General features: G+C 48.7%; 1 protein-coding gene across 1 annotated transcript in view; it reads right to left on the bottom strand.

The window, feature by feature from the left end:
- Positions 1–7,146, bottom strand: part of LOC144784205 (vomeronasal type-2 receptor 26-like) — a 145,477-nt gene extending 138,331 nt beyond the window's left edge. The window contains exon 1 of the mRNA XM_078662862.1: positions 7,069–7,146. Coding sequence (XP_078518988.1) covers positions 7,069–7,146 — 78 coding nt within the window. The remainder of the gene's footprint in view (positions 1–7,068) is intronic.
- Between the last annotated feature and the right edge of the window lie 9,622 nt (positions 7,147–16,768).

Raw genomic sequence — 16,768 nt, 5'->3', positions numbered from 1 at the left:
ATTAGTCTGTCCCTGGCCCAGTGCATCATGGGAACAGGGCAGACCAAACTACCAAGCCAATTCTTCACCAGAAAGGAGACAAGCTACCGGGGACCGGTTTCTGGCATTTCAGCCTCTTCGGCCCGGCTTGCTTGAATCCTGATGGAGCAGTGAGAAAGGGACTCATGTCTGAGTATACCCTGCCACACCTATAGTGGCCAAAAACGATACAGAAAAGGGGGTGGTGATGAACAGAGTGTCTGAATTAAGCAGACCACTCTTACCCAGTCCAAAGATCAGGGCTTGATCCATCACCGTTATTTATCTCACTGCCCCATCCCAGCTCAGAACCTGGCTATATGCAAATTAGTCTGTCCCTGGCCCAGTGCATCATGGGAACAGGGCAGACCAAACTACCAAGCCAATTCTTCACCAGAAAGGAGACAAGCTACCGGGGACCGGTTTCTGGCATTTCAGCCTCTTCGGCCCGGCTTGCTTGAATCCTGATGGAGCAGTGAGAAAGGGACTCATGTCTGAGTATACCCTGCCACACCTATAGTGGCCAAAAACGATACAGAAAAGGGGGTGGTGATGAACAGAGTGTCTGAATTAAGCAGACCACTCTTACCCAGTCCAAAGATCAGGGCTTGATCCATCACCGTTATTTATCTCACTGCCCCATCCCAGCTCAGAACCTGGCTATATGCAAATTAGTCTGTCCCTGGCCCAGTGCATCATGGGAACAGGGCAGACCAAACTACCAAGCCAATTCTTCACCAGAAAGGAGACAAGCTACCGGGGACCGGTTTCTGGCATTTCAGCCTCTTCGGCCCGGCTTGCTTGAATCCTGATGGAGCAGTGAGAAAGGGACTCATGTCTGAGTATACCCTGCCACACCTATAGTGGCCAAAAACGATACAGAAAAGGGGGTGGTGATGAACAGAGTGTCTGAATTAAGCAGACCACTCTTACCCAGTCCAAAGATCAGGGCTTGATCCATCACCGTTATTTATCTCACTGCCCCATCCCAGCTCAGAACCTGGCTATATGCAAATTAGTCTGTCCCTGGCCCAGTGCATCATGGGAACAGGGCAGACCAAACTACCAAGCCAATTCTTCACCAGAAAGGAGACAAGCTACCGGGGACCGGTTTCTGGCATTTCAGCCTCTTCGGCCCGGCTTGCTTGAATCCTGATGGAGCAGTGAGAAAGGGACTCATGTCTGAGTATACCCTGCCACACCTATAGTGGCCAAAAACGATACAGAAAAGGGGGTGGTGATGAACAGAGTGTCTGAATTAAGCAGACCACTCTTACCCAGTCCAAAGATCAGGGCTTGATCCATCACCGTTATTTATCTCACTGCCCCATCCCAGCTCAGAACCTGGCTATATGCAAATTAGTCTGTCCCTGGCCCAGTGCATCATGGGAACAGGGCAGACCAAACTACCAAGCCAATTCTTCACCAGAAAGGAGACAAGCTACCGGGGACCGGTTTCTGGCATTTCAGCCTCTTCGGCCCGGCTTGCTTGAATCCTGATGGAGCAGTGAGAAAGGGACTCATGTCTGAGTATACCCTGCCACACCTATAGTGGCCAAAAACGATACAGAAAAGGGGGTGGTGATGAACAGAGTGTCTGAATTAAGCAGACCACTCTTACCCAGTCCAAAGATCAGGGCTTGATCCATCACCGTTATTTATCTCACTGCCCCATCCCAGCTCAGAACCTGGCTATATGCAAATTAGTCTGTCCCTGGCCCAGTGCATCATGGGAACAGGGCAGACCAAACTACCAAGCCAATTCTTCACCAGAAAGGAGACAAGCTACCGGGGACCGGTTTCTGGCATTTCAGCCTCTTCGGCCCGGCTTGCTTGAATCCTGATGGAGCAGTGAGAAAGGGACTCATGTCTGAGTATACCCTGCCACACCTATAGTGGCCAAAAACGATACAGAAAAGGGGGTGGTGATGAACAGAGTGTCTGAATTAAGCAGACCACTCTTACCCAGTCCAAAGATCAGGGCTTGATCCATCACCGTTATTTATCTCACTGCCCCATCCCAGCTCAGAACCTGGCTATATGCAAATTAGTCTGTCCCTGGCCCAGTGCATCATGGGAACAGGGCAGACCAAACTACCAAGCCAATTCTTCACCAGAAAGGAGACAAGCTAACGGTGTTGGATCTAGCCCTGATCTCTTGACTGGGTGAGAGTACTCTGCTTAATTCAGAGACTCTGTCCATCACCACCCCTTGTTGTAAATACTGATGAAGGTGCGGCCGTAGATCGGGCCTGGCACCGAAACGCGCGTTGGCGCTTCCACTCTCCGTCCTGATATTACCACCTTGGGTCTCCGGCATTTTGCTGAGAGGATAATGCAGGACATCTTCAGTTTACAACTGTTGGATCTGTTTGGATTATGATGTATTGGCTGTTATGAGTTGGATGTGTTGAATGGCTTGTATGAGGATATGTTAGTTTGGTGACTCTGTTGTGTTTGAATGAATGACGTTAGGGTAATGTGCGGTTGTTTTTATGATTGAAGTCTTGTCATATGAAATGTTTTTTTATGATGTAACTAAAATAAAAAAGTAAAAAACATATTCTTTGAAAAAAGAAAATAAATAAAACTAGGTTTGTATCTTCCTATCTCCTGTTCTGTTCATGATGTGGGGCAGCCTTGAAATGTAGTGAGCTCACTATTGCGCATCTGAAATCTCTGGACTCATTTTTAGCCATTAATTTAAACTTATAGGGCAGCCATTCCTTTGATTGTAACTGGTTTTTCCCCCTGCTGGTTTGCCCTACATCATTCTCAGGGGGGCCCCTTCTTGTATTGGCTACACATTGATACTGGTCTCACTCGGCAATTCTGGTCAAATACAGAGATGCAGGCTCAGCAGTGCCACACAAAGTAGAATGCAGTACTACTGCGGGTACACCCTAAACTCTGAGCGTCGCACCCCATTAATCTGACACAGCAAGCAATAAGCATGCAGTCGGCGTTTCGCACGAGAGAGATGCAGCACTATCGACAAAGCGGGCCACTCTGGATTCTACAACCAGTGAATCTGCTCACCACCAACAACACACTTATACTTGTTGAGGCCCCCGACTCCTTAGATGAGGGCAATGTTTTGGGGCTATGCACCAGGCAATCCGGTCTCCATCCACAATTCTTAGTTCCACGTTCACACTGCGCTATCAGTTTCTATTCAGCAGACGCTGTGGGCACTTAAGAGGGCACATCTCTCCAGGTGTCACGGGTAGATGGTGTGGGTCCCTTGTGGGATGTCTTTGATGTTCCTGACACCTCCGCAAGAGAACAGAGGGCAAGCAAACAAGCCCTTGGAGAGCAAACTTCAGGGTGCCACACAGCAACTGGTTGTCATCCCAAGCCAGGCACTATTAAGGAAGGGCGCGTGGTCTCCGTTTAATGGCATAATCCTCCTTGTGCTCAACACATTTCTCTGGCAGTGAGCACAACGTAGTTCCAGGTTCTCTGGTCCCATGTCTTGACAAGTGTATGTCTGACCTGCTGAAGTACGGCAACAGTAGTTATACTGGAGTGTGCCTTTGAAGTTGGAGGTGGTTCAGAAGGTTTCCCTTCGGACCAAAGATGTCTCACCTAAATTTCAGTCCTGTCTGTCATTAGACCATGGAATGCAGATCCTAATCTTTAGTGGGGCCATGATGTGGCTCCAGAGGCCAAGTGTCAGAACCTCTTTCTCCAATATATTCAGCTAGGCCCTCAAATGTCAGAGGTCTGTCATTCCCATTTCATGCCCAATGTTTATAGCTGTCACTGTGGTATGCAGGAATGTGCTCACCAAGCCTCCAGTGTGGGATGGAATCAAACTAAAAGGCACACAAGGAGTTTTAGAGCAGGGAAATGGCCACTTTCTAGAAGTAGTACAAGAAAGAGTGGGAGACCCAATAAACCCTTGGAGGCTTGGGCAATCAGTGTATTAGCAGGTAAATGTGCCTACAATGGATTTTCTTACTTTCGCACAGTTTAATATCTAATAAGCAAACAATGATTGTAAGCTTTATCCAAAACTTCACATTGAGTTATTCAAAATTGAATTGGCTTATTCCAACTTGGATGACTCTGTCACAGATGATTTAAGACAGGTGTAGATTTTTCAATACGTACATTTATAATGAGAAACTTCTCAGAGAGTACAAAAAACGAATACATATATCAATATAAATCGACACATGGTGACTGAGGTTTACAAATGATTTGTTGTTACAGGCATAATTCTCAATGAATTTCGGAAGCCCTTCCGACTGGGTTTCCTAGGGGTGGGCGGAATTTTCGTAGTCACACTACACAAGTTCCGGGAAACGGTAAAAAATCTCTGCGAGCATGCAGAAATTCGTGAACACGCGGAATTGCTTGTTCCGCCCGTTCTCGATGCTTTTCTCTTGTTGAATGCTGTTTGCGTGCTTGGGGGACATATCTCACAAACACGCATTTTGAAAGCGCGAACAAGCAAAAAATTCCGCAAAGCAGCGGATTGCGGAATTTTGGGCAATTCCACATTCTCCGCAGCACGCAAAATTGCCCAAATTACCCAAATTCGGCAAACGTAACGGAATTCACTGCCCACGCCTAGTTTCTACCACAAATCTTCAAGATAATTCCTCTAACAACCTCTACTGCCACTCCAGTAAGAAGAATCTTTTTTTATATATTTTTTTAATTTCGTCATATTGTAAAAAATACATTAAAAGCATTTCATACAAGATAAAACATCAAAAACACACGTAATCAAACATCCGTAAAAAATCAAACAGGTAAGGGTGGATTTACCCAGCTAATTCCATGCCATGAGCCAATATACTGACTGGCTAGGCAATGCCATAAAACAACTGGTACCCCAAAAAATCATATCCAGAAACAGATCAACTCCGTCCGCTCCATGGTTTTCGGAATTGTTAAGAACGCAAAAACAAATTTGTAGGAACAGGGAGAGGGCCTGGCATAAACTCTATGATGCAGAAAACAAGTCTCGTTACAAGGCTTCTTTGGCGAACTATAAAAAAATGATCACCGAGGCGAAAAGAAATTATTTTAGCACCCAAATTGAGACTGCAAAAAACTCAAATAAACAACTATATGAGGTCGTTAAACAATTAGCCGGGAACACCCCTGATCTGGCTCCGCCCCCGTCTCAACTATTTTGTGATGCACTAGCTGACTTCTTTTATACCAAAGTTAATGACATCTATATAGCCTTTGCTGCCAAGGAGGATCCTTCCATACTTCCTACTTGTTTCACACCATCTGATAGTCCTCTCTCCCAATTTAAAGAAATAACTGAGCAACAAACCATGGATATCATTAAATCCATAAAAACAGGATCGGCCTTAGACCCTTGTCCCCCTAAAGTTCTTCAACCTGTGTTGGACTTAATAGTTCCTATAGTTACGCAACTTTGTAATAGTATGTTTAACTCAGGGAGCTATCCCAAAGTTCTGAAGAACACTCTCGTAAAGCCGCTTTTAAAAAAGCAGCATTTGGCCATGGATGAGCCGAAAAGTTTTAGACCAATAGCCAGTCTCCCGTTCTTGGCCAAGGTAGCCGAGAAAGCTATAAACCAGCAGCTGTCTGAGTACCTGAAGGAACATCAACTGTTGGACAATACCCAGTTTGGCTTCCGAAAATACAATGGAACGGAAACCGCCCTCATTAAAGCCGCCGATGACATCATTCCATTCTGATCGACCGTGTCGGAAGGATGGGCCTTCAATCGGGAGCCATAAGCCTACTAGCATCTTTTTTGTCCGGCAGAACTCAGACAGTTATGCTAGGGCCATTTCCATCAGCTGAGCTGTCATTACCTTGCGGGGTCCCCCAAGGCTCATCCCTGAGTCCCACACTATTCAATATCTATGTGTCAGACCTAGCTAGAGTCATCAAGCAATATGGGATGGGCCTTACCTCTTATGCTGATGACACCCAGCTAGCCCTCGCCATTAACAACAACGGGGAAGAGGTGGCGGAGCATTTGTAGCAGGGTATGCAAGCAATAGGAGAATGGATGTCCTCAAGCTGCTTGAAATTGAACTCCGAGAAGACCGAGGTGGTTATCTTCGGAAAACTTTCCCCTCGCTGGTCTTCTGTCTGGTGGCCTGCATCATTTGGAACCCTGCCTAACCCTGATTCGAAGGTCAGAAATTTGGGAGTTATGTTTGATGAACATCTCAACTTCTCTGCTCATGCTAACCAGACAGCAGCTACAGCTTTTTACAAGTTAAAACTGATTAAAAAAATTATAGCGTTCCTGCCTGATAGTGCAGGCAAAACTTTGGTTAGCACTCTGGTACTATCCTCACTCGACTACTGCAATGGCATCCTCGCCAATGCTCAAGTTCGGGTTGTTAACAAAATGCAATCAATTCAAAATGCAGCAGCGAGAGTATTATCCAAAACACCCAAATTCAATTCTATTGCCCACATTATTCGGAATTACCACTGGCTACCAATAAAAAAGCGTATACAATTCAAAACATTATGTCTGGTGTTTAAAGCACTGCATCATCTAGGTCCGCAGTTTCTTAGGAGTCAATTCCAACTCTATCTTCCGGCAAGGCAATTAAGATCCACGACCTTGCACCAATTAATGGTGCCTCGCACTAAGACTGTCACCTGGGGTGACAGACGTTTCTCAGTCACGGCACCCAGACTGTGGAATTCCCTCCCGCTTTCAATCAGACAAAGCCACTCCCTTTACTCTTTTCGGAAAGATGTGAAGACTTGGCTATTTGCCCAGTAAATCATGCAGCAAACACATGGGAAGAGACACGAGTTAAGTTCTTAGCGCCAAGACGCCCCCGGGTAAACGTTCACGCTTAACAAATTTCAAAAATAAATAAATAAATAAATAAATAAATTCCGGGACCACAGGGGAACATGGCGGCGCAAGGTAAATGGTTGCGGGATGCCGGGAGAGGAGGGCGCATGTAACGGACTCCCCCCCACCCCTCATCCCTCCGCTCCACCCGTCTGTATTGAGAATAGAGTTGTCAGCAATGCAGTCAAAAACAGAAGTTTCCCGATGGAGAATGATTAAAAGAATACCTGAGAGCTGCCCTGGATCCAGCGCCGGGGGAGTGAGAGAATTGGCATGGTTTGCGAGTACCGGGGCTGTTCCGGCATGCTAGAGCCACGTGCGTGTTGCAGGGCAGCGTTGGTAAAGTCAGCCCCAGTCGGAGTGCGGTGTGCACGGAGTGGAGGAGTGTATCACAGGGTGCATGTTGCAGAGGGGTGCCGCAGTCCAATGGAGGGGGTCTGAGAACTCTAAAAATCATACAGTGTCCATGCCGGAGGGGGAACTCCCATATGGAGAAGGTTAACTGCACGGCAGAGAAGGTTGGTGAGAAGGTATCAAGATAAGCTCTGCGTGAGCGAGCCTTTGGTACGCTAGGCGTTAACGGGGTAAGTGACGGTTCTACTTTTTCTGCCAATAGAACCCCGGGAGACAGTTCTGCCAGCATTATCCCCCTAAGAGTGGTCAGGGGAAAAAAAGCATCACAACTGCAACAGAGGAGCCCACGGGGGCGAGAAAAAAAATCTCCCCTACACTACCTAAAGTCACCCCGTCTTTAAGATCCTATTATAAAGTCCTAACTCACGGGATGGCCTCAGGAGAGAAAGTGGTAGTTGGGAATATAAGTTCAGGGGAGCCGTCAATGCCACACACTGAAGTGGAGATAGGTGATATAAGTGGAACTGACCCCAGTATGCCAGAATGTAGCATTAGTGAAGGAGGATTAAGGGGGTATAAAACAGGGAGTAAACAGGACGACAAGACTCTTTTTCTGATCACCACTCAAAATATGTTTAGTGCGCTGGCCACTCATGAGGTGTACGACCAATCTGGAATGGAACAAGAGCAAGAGAATGTGTCAACTCCATTAAGTTGCCCCCCACAAGTTGAGCCTTCTACAGTTATTCGGCCCAATCTAGATACGCCATTGGCATCCATTCTTATGAGCCTTCGGGACGAACTTAAAACGTGATTTGAACCATCAGAGGCAAACCAAGCTGAACTCAAAACGCGATTTGAAACATCAGAGGCAAATCAAGTTGACATTCAGGCCTCTTGCTCAGTGCTGGGGCAAAAATTATATGATGTGGTCGCCCGGACAGGGCAACTGAAAGTGGAAGACAGCTCAATGCGGAATGATGTAACCAAAAACTCAAAAGAAGTAGAGGCTCTGCTCAAAGAAAATGCTAACCTTAGAGACGACATGGAGCGGATTGAAAACCATTCCCGTAGGAATAACCTGCGGTTCATCAATATACCCAAAGCAGAGGAAGGACCAAATATTAAGACTTTTGTGGTATAATTATTAATGGAGACAGCCTTAAAAGAAAGACCGGACATTAACTTGACCTGGAGATCCAGCGGGTCCACAGGGATCCTTTCAAGAGGAACTTGCAGCGTCAAAAGCCAAGGAAACTTTTGGTCAATTTTCTATCATACTAAGTTAAAGAGACTATTCTGCTTGCTGCTCTAAAAAATGGCCCTTATACACTTCAGAACCAGACGTTTAATATCAGATCAGAAGCAATGAGAGCTGGGGAAAAGGATGGGGGAGTTAAATAGCCTGGGGGCTAAGGCTCAACTAAAATTACCAGCAATGCTCTGTGTTATGTTGAATAACCAAAATGCGTAACATACGATCTGTGGAGGCGGCAGATAGCCTGATTGCAGGGGCGTAACAACCGCCCCCACAGCCCCTGCAGCGCGGGGGGGGGGGGCCCACTCTCTTCAGTAAATGAAGGGGGCCCGGACCTCTCAGCTCTTCGGTGAGAGCTGTGAGAGAGGCTTGCGCTGAAGCAAGCCTCTCTCCCTCTAAAGCAGGTGCAGGCTGCAGCCTGCTCTGAGCCCCTCCCGCTGACTGAAGAGAAACAATGTTTCAACTAACATTGTTTCTCTTCAGTCAGAGCCAGGCCCGGAACAAGGGTGGGGGTGGGGGCCCCAGAGACAGCATACCCCGCAGGGCTCTGCTCCTTAAGACATATCAGCTACTCCCACATCCCACCAGTGCCAGTCTCACACTGTGCCATCAGTGCCTGATCCTCCCACTTCCCACCAGTGCCTGCCGCTCACTCTGCCACCAGTGCCTGCCGCTCACTCTACCACCAGTACCAGCCTCTTACTCTGCCACCAGTGCCAGCCTCTCACTCTGCCACCAGTGCCTGCTGCTCACTCTGCCACCAGTGCCTGCTGCTCACTCTGCCACCAGTGCCTGCCGCTCACTCTACCACCAGTACCAGCCTCTTACTCTGCCACCAGTGCCAGCCTCTCACTCTGCCACCAGTGCCTGCTGCTCACTCTGCCACCAGTGCCTGCCGCTCACTCTACCACCAGTACCAGCCTCTTACTCTGCCACCAGTGTCAGTCTCTCACACTGCCACCAGTGCCAGCTTCAGCCACTGCCCGCCCATGCCAGCTTCTCACACTGCCACCAGTGCCAGGCTCTCACACTCCCACCATTGGCAGCCACTCACTCTGCCACCATTGGCAGCTTCTCACACTGCCACTAGTATCAGCTACTCCCACTTCCCACCAGTGCCAGCCTCTCACATTCCCACCATTGGTAGTCTCTCCCTCTACCACCAGTGCCAGCCTCTGACACTTCCTACCAGTGCCAACCTCTCACTCTGCCACCAGTGTCAGCCCCTCCCACTACCCACCAGTGCCAGCCACCCACTCTGCACCAGTGCCAGCCTCTCACACTCCCACCACTGCCAGCCTCTAACTCTGCCACCAGTGCCAGCCTCTCACTCTGCCACCAGTGCCAGCCCCTCACACTGCCACCAGTGCCAGCTGCTCACTCTGCACCAGTGCCAGCCTCTCACTCTGCCACCAGTGCCAGCCTCTCACACTGCCACCAGTGAGAGCTGCTCACTCTGCACCAGTGCCAGCCTCTCACATTCCCACCATTGGCAGTCTCTCACTCTACCATCAGTGCCAACCTCTCACTCTACCACCAGTGCCAGCCTCTCACTCTGCCACCAGTACCAGCCTCTCACACTGACACCAGTGCCTGCCGCTCACTCTGCCACCTGTGCCAACCTCTCACCCTACCACCAGTGTCACCCTCTCACACTACCACCAGTGCCAGCCTCTCACTCTAACACCAGTGCCAGCCTCTCACACTACCACCAGTGCCAGCCTCTCACTCTGCCACCAGTGCCAGCCTCTCACTCTGCCACCAGTGCCAGCTTCAGCCACTACCCACCAGTGCCAGCCTCTCACACTCCCGCCATTGACAGCTGCTAACTCTGCCACCAGTGCCAGCCTCTCACACTGCCACTTGTGGCAGCTGAGCTCCTCTGACTACCCACCAGTGCCAGCTTCAGTCACTACCCACTTGTGCCAGCCTCACACTCTGCCACCAGTGACAGCCTCTTACACCACAAGTGCCAGCTGCTCACACTGCCCATGTTTGCTACACTCCTGCCCAGTGCCAGTTCCTGTACAGTGATGCCACCTATACCACACTGTGCACCCACGCCCAACAGTACCAGCTCTGTGCACTGCCCTCATGTGTACGTCAACCCCCCTCAGGTAGTTGATGGAAAGGTTTAGACTCCTTGGCCAGCACTAATATTTGTTCACTGTCTCGCAGCTTATCTTTTTTAGCCTATGTTTTCACATGAAATCCCCTTAACTCTGTGCCCAGAATGCATTTGAAAAGGTTCAGTCAAAGCGCTATAACTTAAGATACCTAATTCATTCAATAAACTTCTCACTACACAAAAGCCAAAGCAATTATCTCCATTAAGTAGGCACAATTAGGCACACGGCTGTGAAATTCATTGGGGCCTCTTCGCAAAGGTAAGTTTACACATGTACATTTACTCAGGGCCCAAGTCCTAAAAAAAGAAGTGGGGGGAGTGCTGTCGTCACGACAGTAAGTGAAGTGACGAAAGGTGGCTTGCACCATCAGACTCATTGCCTCCCCTCACTCACCCCTTATATACGATTGCATCAGAGAAGCCGGCGCGTGAGCAGCGTTATGAATAAGCTCTGATCTCGCCCCGAGAGGCCAAAAAGTGAATGCGTGGCTCCATTTGCTCCAGTTATTGCCGTCCACCCGCGTGGTACCCCGACTCGAGCCCTGCATTTACTCCTGTAAACCCCTGCACCTAGGTATAAATCTAAACATTTTTGCCGTCCAGCATGTCCTACTGTAGATCTACACCTAAGTGTAAGCTCACATGTTTCCACCCACTAGTGGACTTTCCTTCAATAGGATTTATGAGTCTAAAATAACTACTAGTAACTTTTCACTCGTAGGTAGTGATTTCAACCACTGTAGTGGAGATCTCCCTATGAGGAAGTATAGGGAAATTATTAAAGCTTATTTTTAATTTTAAAAAAAACTGAAAAAATTGAAATATAAAATATAAATGTCAATTTGTTTAGGATATTTATAATAAATCTAGATGTAATAAAAAAAATGTTGCAGCTCGAGAGACAGTGGAGAGAAAGTGGAGAGAGACAGTGGAGAGAGACAGTGGAGAGAGAGTGGGGAGAGTGGAGAGAGAGAGAGTAGAGAGAGTGGAGAGAGAGACAGTGGAGAGAGAGTATAGAGAGTGGAGGGAGACAGTGGAGAGAGAGTGGAGAGAGAGAGTGGAGAGAGTGGAGAGAGAGAGACAGTGGAGAGAGAGTAGAGAGAGAGTGGAGAGAGAGTGGAGAGAGAGAGTGGAGAGAGAGTAGAGAGAGAGAGTGGAGAGAGAGAGTGGAGAGAGAGTGGAGAGAGAGAGTGGAGAGAGAGAGAGTGGAGAGAGAAAGTAGAGAGAGAGACAGTGGAGATAGAGCGGACAGAGTTGAGAGAGAGAATGGAGAGAGAGAGAGAGTGGAGAGAGAGTAGAGACTGACTGACTGACTCAGAGACTGAATACTGACTGACCGAGAGACTTACTGGCTGAGAAACTGACGGAGAGAGAGAGAGAGACTGGCTGACTGAGAGAGTGACTTACTGACTGACAGAGAGAGACTAATTGAGAGTGAGACTGACTGACAGAGAGACTGACTGACTGACAGAGACTGACTGCCTGGGGTAGGGAGATACTGACTGACAGAAAGAGAGACTGACTGACAGAGAGAGACTGAGAGAGAGAGAGACAGAGACTGACTGACTGAGAGAGATAGACTAATTGACTGTGAGAGAGACTGACTGACTGAGAGAGACTGACTGAGAGAGAGACTGACAGAGAGAGAGAGACTGACAGAGAGACTGGCAGATAGGGAGAGACTGATTGATATAGAGAGATAATGACTGACTGAGAGAGACTGACTGACTGGGAGAGAGAGAGACTGACTCAGGGCACAAGTCCTAAAAAAAGAAGTGGGGGGAGTGCTGTCGTCACGGCGGGAAGTGACGTGACGCAAGGTGGCTTGCACCATCAGACTCATTGCCTCCCCTCGCTCACCCCTTAGATACGATTGCATCAGAGAAGCCAGCGCGTGAGCAGTATTCTGAATGAGCTCCGATCTCGCCCCAGAGAGGCCAAAAAGTGAATGCGTGGCTCCATTTGCTCCAGTTATCGCCGTCCACCCGCATGGTACCCCGACTCGAGCCCTGCATTTACTTCTGTAAACCCCTGCACCTAGGTATAAATCTAAACCTTTTTGCCGTCCAGCATTTCCTACTGTAAATCTACACCTAAGTGTAAGCTTACATGTTTTCACCCACTAGTGGACTTTCCTTCTATAGGATTTATGACTCTAAAATAACTACTAGTAACTTTTCACTCGTAGGTAGTGATTTCAACCACTGTAGTGGAGATCTCCCTATGAGGATGTATAGGGAAATAATTAAAGCTTATTTTTAATTTAAAAAAAAAATAAAAATATTAAAATATAAAATATAAATGTAAATTCATTTAGGATATTTATAATAAATCTAGATGTAATAAAATAAAATGTTGCAGCTCGAGAGACAGTGGAGAGAGAAAGTGGAGAGAGACAGTGGAGAGAGACAGTGGAGAGAGAGTGGAGAGAGAGAGTGGAGAGAGTGGAGAGAGAGAGACGGTGGAGAGAGAGTAGAGAGAGAGTGGAGAGAGAGTGGAGAGAGAGAGTGGAGAGAGAGAGTGGAGAGAGAGAGTGGAGAGAGAGTAGAGATAGAGAGTGGAGAGAGAGAGTGGAGAGAGAGTGGAGAGAGAGAGAGTGGAGAGAGAGAGTAGAGATAGAGAGACAGTGGAGAGAGAGAACGTGGAGTGAGAGTAGAGAGAGAGTGGAGATAGACAGTGGAGAGAGAGAGTGGAGAGAGTGTGGAGAGACAGTGGAGAGAATGAGCGAGAGAGAGTGGAGAGAGAGAGAGTAGAGAGAGAGAGTGGAGAGAGAGAGAGATTGGAGAGAGAGTGGAGAGAGAGAGAGAGTAGAGAGAGTGGAGAGAGAGTGGAGACAGAGTGGAGGGAGACAGTGGAGAGAGAGAGTGGAGAGAGATTGGAGAGAGAGAGAGAGAGAGAGTGGAGAGAGAGAGAGGGAGAGTGGAGAGAAAATAGAGAGAGTGGAGAGAGAGTGGAGAGAGACAGTGGAGAGAGAGGAAGAGAGGAGAGAGAGTAGAGAGAGAGTAGAGGGAGACAGTGGAGAGAAAGCGTGGAGAGAGAGTGTAGAGAGATAGGAGAGAGAGAGTGGAGAGAGAGAAAGAGAGAGAGAGAGGGAGAGGAGAGAGAGAGAGTGGAGAGAGACTAGAGAGAGAGTGGAGAGAGTGTGGAGAGAGAGTGGAGAGAGGGAGGAGAGAGAGTGGAGAGAGAGTGGAGAGAGAGTGGAGAGAGTGGAGGGGGGCAGTGGAGGGAGACAGTGGAGAGAGAGTGGAGAGTGAGAGAGAGAGTGAGAGAGTGGAGAGAGTAGAGAGAGAGAAAGTAGAGGGGGAAATAGTGGAGAGAGAGTGGAGAGAGAGACAGTGGAGAGAGAGAAAAGTGGAGAGAGGGTAGAGAGAGAGTGGAGATAGACAGTGGAGAGAACGTGGAGAGACAGTGGAGTGAATGAGCGAGAGAGAGTGGAGAGAGAGAGAGTAGAGAGAGAGAGAGTGGAGAGAGAGAGATTGGAGAGAGAGTAGAGAGAGAGAGAGAGAGTAGAGAGAGTGGAGACAGAGTGGAGGGAGACAGTGGAGAGAGAGAGTGGAGAGAGAGTGGAGAGAGATTGGAGAGAGAGAGTGGAGAGAGAGAGAGAGTGGAGAGAGAGAGAGAGTGGAGAGAGAATAGAGAGAGTGGGGAGAGAGTGGAGAGAGACAGTGGAGAGAGAGGGAGAGAGTAGAGAGAGTAGAGAGAGAGTAGAGGGAGACAGTAGAGAGAGAGCGTGGAGAGAGAGTGGGGAGAGATTGGAGAGAGAGAGTGGAGAGAGAGAGAGAGAGAGAGAGAGAGAGAGGGAGAGGAGAGAGAGAGAGTGGAGAGAGACTAGAGAGAGAGTGGGGAGAGTGTGGAGAGAGAGTGGAGAGAGAGTGGAGAGAGAGTGGAGAGAGTGGAGGGGGGCAGTGGAGGGAGACAGTGGAGAGAGCGTGGAGAGTGAGAGAGAGAGTGAGAGAGTGGAGAGAGTAGAGAGAGAGAAAGTGGAGAGAGAGACAGTGGAGAGAGAGTGGAGAGAGAGACAGTGGAGATAGAGTGGATAGAGTTGAGAGAGAGATTGGAGAGAGAGAGAGTAGAGATGGACTGACTGACTCAGAGACTGAATACTGACTGACCGAGAGACTGACTGGCTGAGAAACTGACTGAGACTGAGAGAGAGAGAGAGAGAGACTGGCTGACTGAGAGAGTGACTTACTGACTGACAGAGAGAGACCAATTGAGAGTGAGACTGACTGACAGAGAGACTGACTGACTGACAGAGACTGACTGCCTGAGGTACAGAGATACTGACTGACAGAAAGAGAGACTGACTGACAGAGAGAGAGACTGAGAGAGAGAGGCAGAGACTGACTGACTGAGAGAGATAGACTAATTGACTGTGAGAGAGACTGTCTGACTGAGAGAGACTGACTGAGAGAGAGACTGACAAAGAGAGAGCGACTGACAGAGAGACTGGCAGAGAGAGAGAGACTGATTGATGTAGAGAGAGAATGACTGACTGGGAGAGACTGGCTGACTGGGAGAGAGAGAGACTGACTGGGAGAGAGAGAGACTGACTGACAGAGAGATAGACTAAGAGAGAGAGAGAGAGACTGAAAGACTGACTGGCTGAGAGAGAGACTGACAGAGAGAGAGACTGACAGAGAGAGAGAGAGAGAGAGACTGACTGAGAGGGAGACTGACTGACAGAGACTGACAGAGAGAGAGAGACTGAGAGACTGACAGAGAAAGAGAGACTGACCGACAGAGAGAGAGAGACTGACTGACAGAGAGAGACTGACTGAGAGAGAGACTCACAGAGAGAGACTGACTGACAGAGAGAGAGACTGACTGACAGAGAGAGAGACTGACTGACAGAGAACAAGACTGACAGAGAGAGTCACTGACTGAGATAGAGAGAGTCTGCCTGAGAGAGTATGGCTGACTGTGAGAGAGAGAGAATGACTGACTGGGAGAGACTGAAAGAGGGAGAGAGAGAGACTGTCTGGAAGACTGAGTGACTGAGAGAGAGAGACTGAGAGAGAGGCTGCGAGAGAGAGACTGACAGAGAGACTGAGAGAGAGACTGACAGAAAGAGGGACTGACAGAGAGAGAGACTGACTAAAAGAGAGACTAAGAGAGAGAGACTGACTGACTGAGAGTGACTGATTGAGAGAGAGACTGGCTGAGAGAGAGACTGACTGATAGAGAGACTGACAGAGAGAGAGAGAGAGACTGGGACTCTGACAGAGAGAGAGACTGACTGACAGATAGAGAGACTGACTGACAGAGAGAGAGAGACTGTCTGACTGAGAGAGAGACTGGCTGACTGAGAGAGAGAGACTGACTGACTGAGAGAGAGAGACTGACTTACTGAGAGAAACTGACAGAGCGAGACTGTGAGAGACTGACTGACAGAAAGGGAGAGACTGACTGACAGAAAGAGAGAGACTGACTGAGAGAGAGAGAGACTGACTGACTTAGAGAGACTGAAGGAAAGAGAGAGATAGAGAGACTGACAGAGAGAGAGAGAGAGAGACTGGCAGACAAAGGGACTGACAGGGAGATAGACTGACAGAGAGACTGACAGAGAGAGAGAGACCGACTGACTGACAGACTGACAGAGAGAGAGAGAGACTGACTGACTGACTAAGAGAGTCTGACTGACTGAGAGAGACTGAATGACAGAGAGAGACTGAATGACAGAGAGAGACCTACATGTACCTTGTATGCGCGTGCTCCTCTGCGCTGCAACTGGCTATTTTTGCGGGGCTTAGTTAGACTCTAGGGCTTCTTGGGAAGTGCTTGCGGTGTTTGGCCGCCATCTTGGGTGGGTGTGCTTGGAATCGGGCCAACTTTAGGCGCCATCTTAGAGTGGGTCCAGTGGCTTCACTCGTTGGGCTCCGGCGCACTGGAAAGGTATTTAAACCCCTCCTTTTCAGTTTTCTGGTAGACCTACATGTACCTTGTACGCGCGCGCTCCTCTGCGCTGCAACTGGCTATTTTTAAAACTTTTATTCGCTATTGGGAATTCGCGCTATCTACCTCGTTTGTAAGCGATTGTAAGCGCTCATAGCTGTACTTAGGGGGTATTAGGGGGGCAGACAGTCAGGCACTCACCTGCACTATAATTGTTGTCCCACCCGCATTTGCAGGGCTTAGTTAGACTCTAGGGCTTCTTGGGAAGTGCTTGCGGTGTTTGGCCGCCATC

This window comes from Lissotriton helveticus, chromosome 10 (assembly GCF_964261635.1).
Source record: "Lissotriton helveticus chromosome 10, aLisHel1.1, whole genome shotgun sequence".
Taxonomy (NCBI): Eukaryota; Metazoa; Chordata; class Amphibia; order Caudata; family Salamandridae; genus Lissotriton; species Lissotriton helveticus.
The sequence above is the reverse complement of the archived record's forward strand: the minus strand, read 5'-3'. Positions and strand labels throughout refer to the sequence as shown.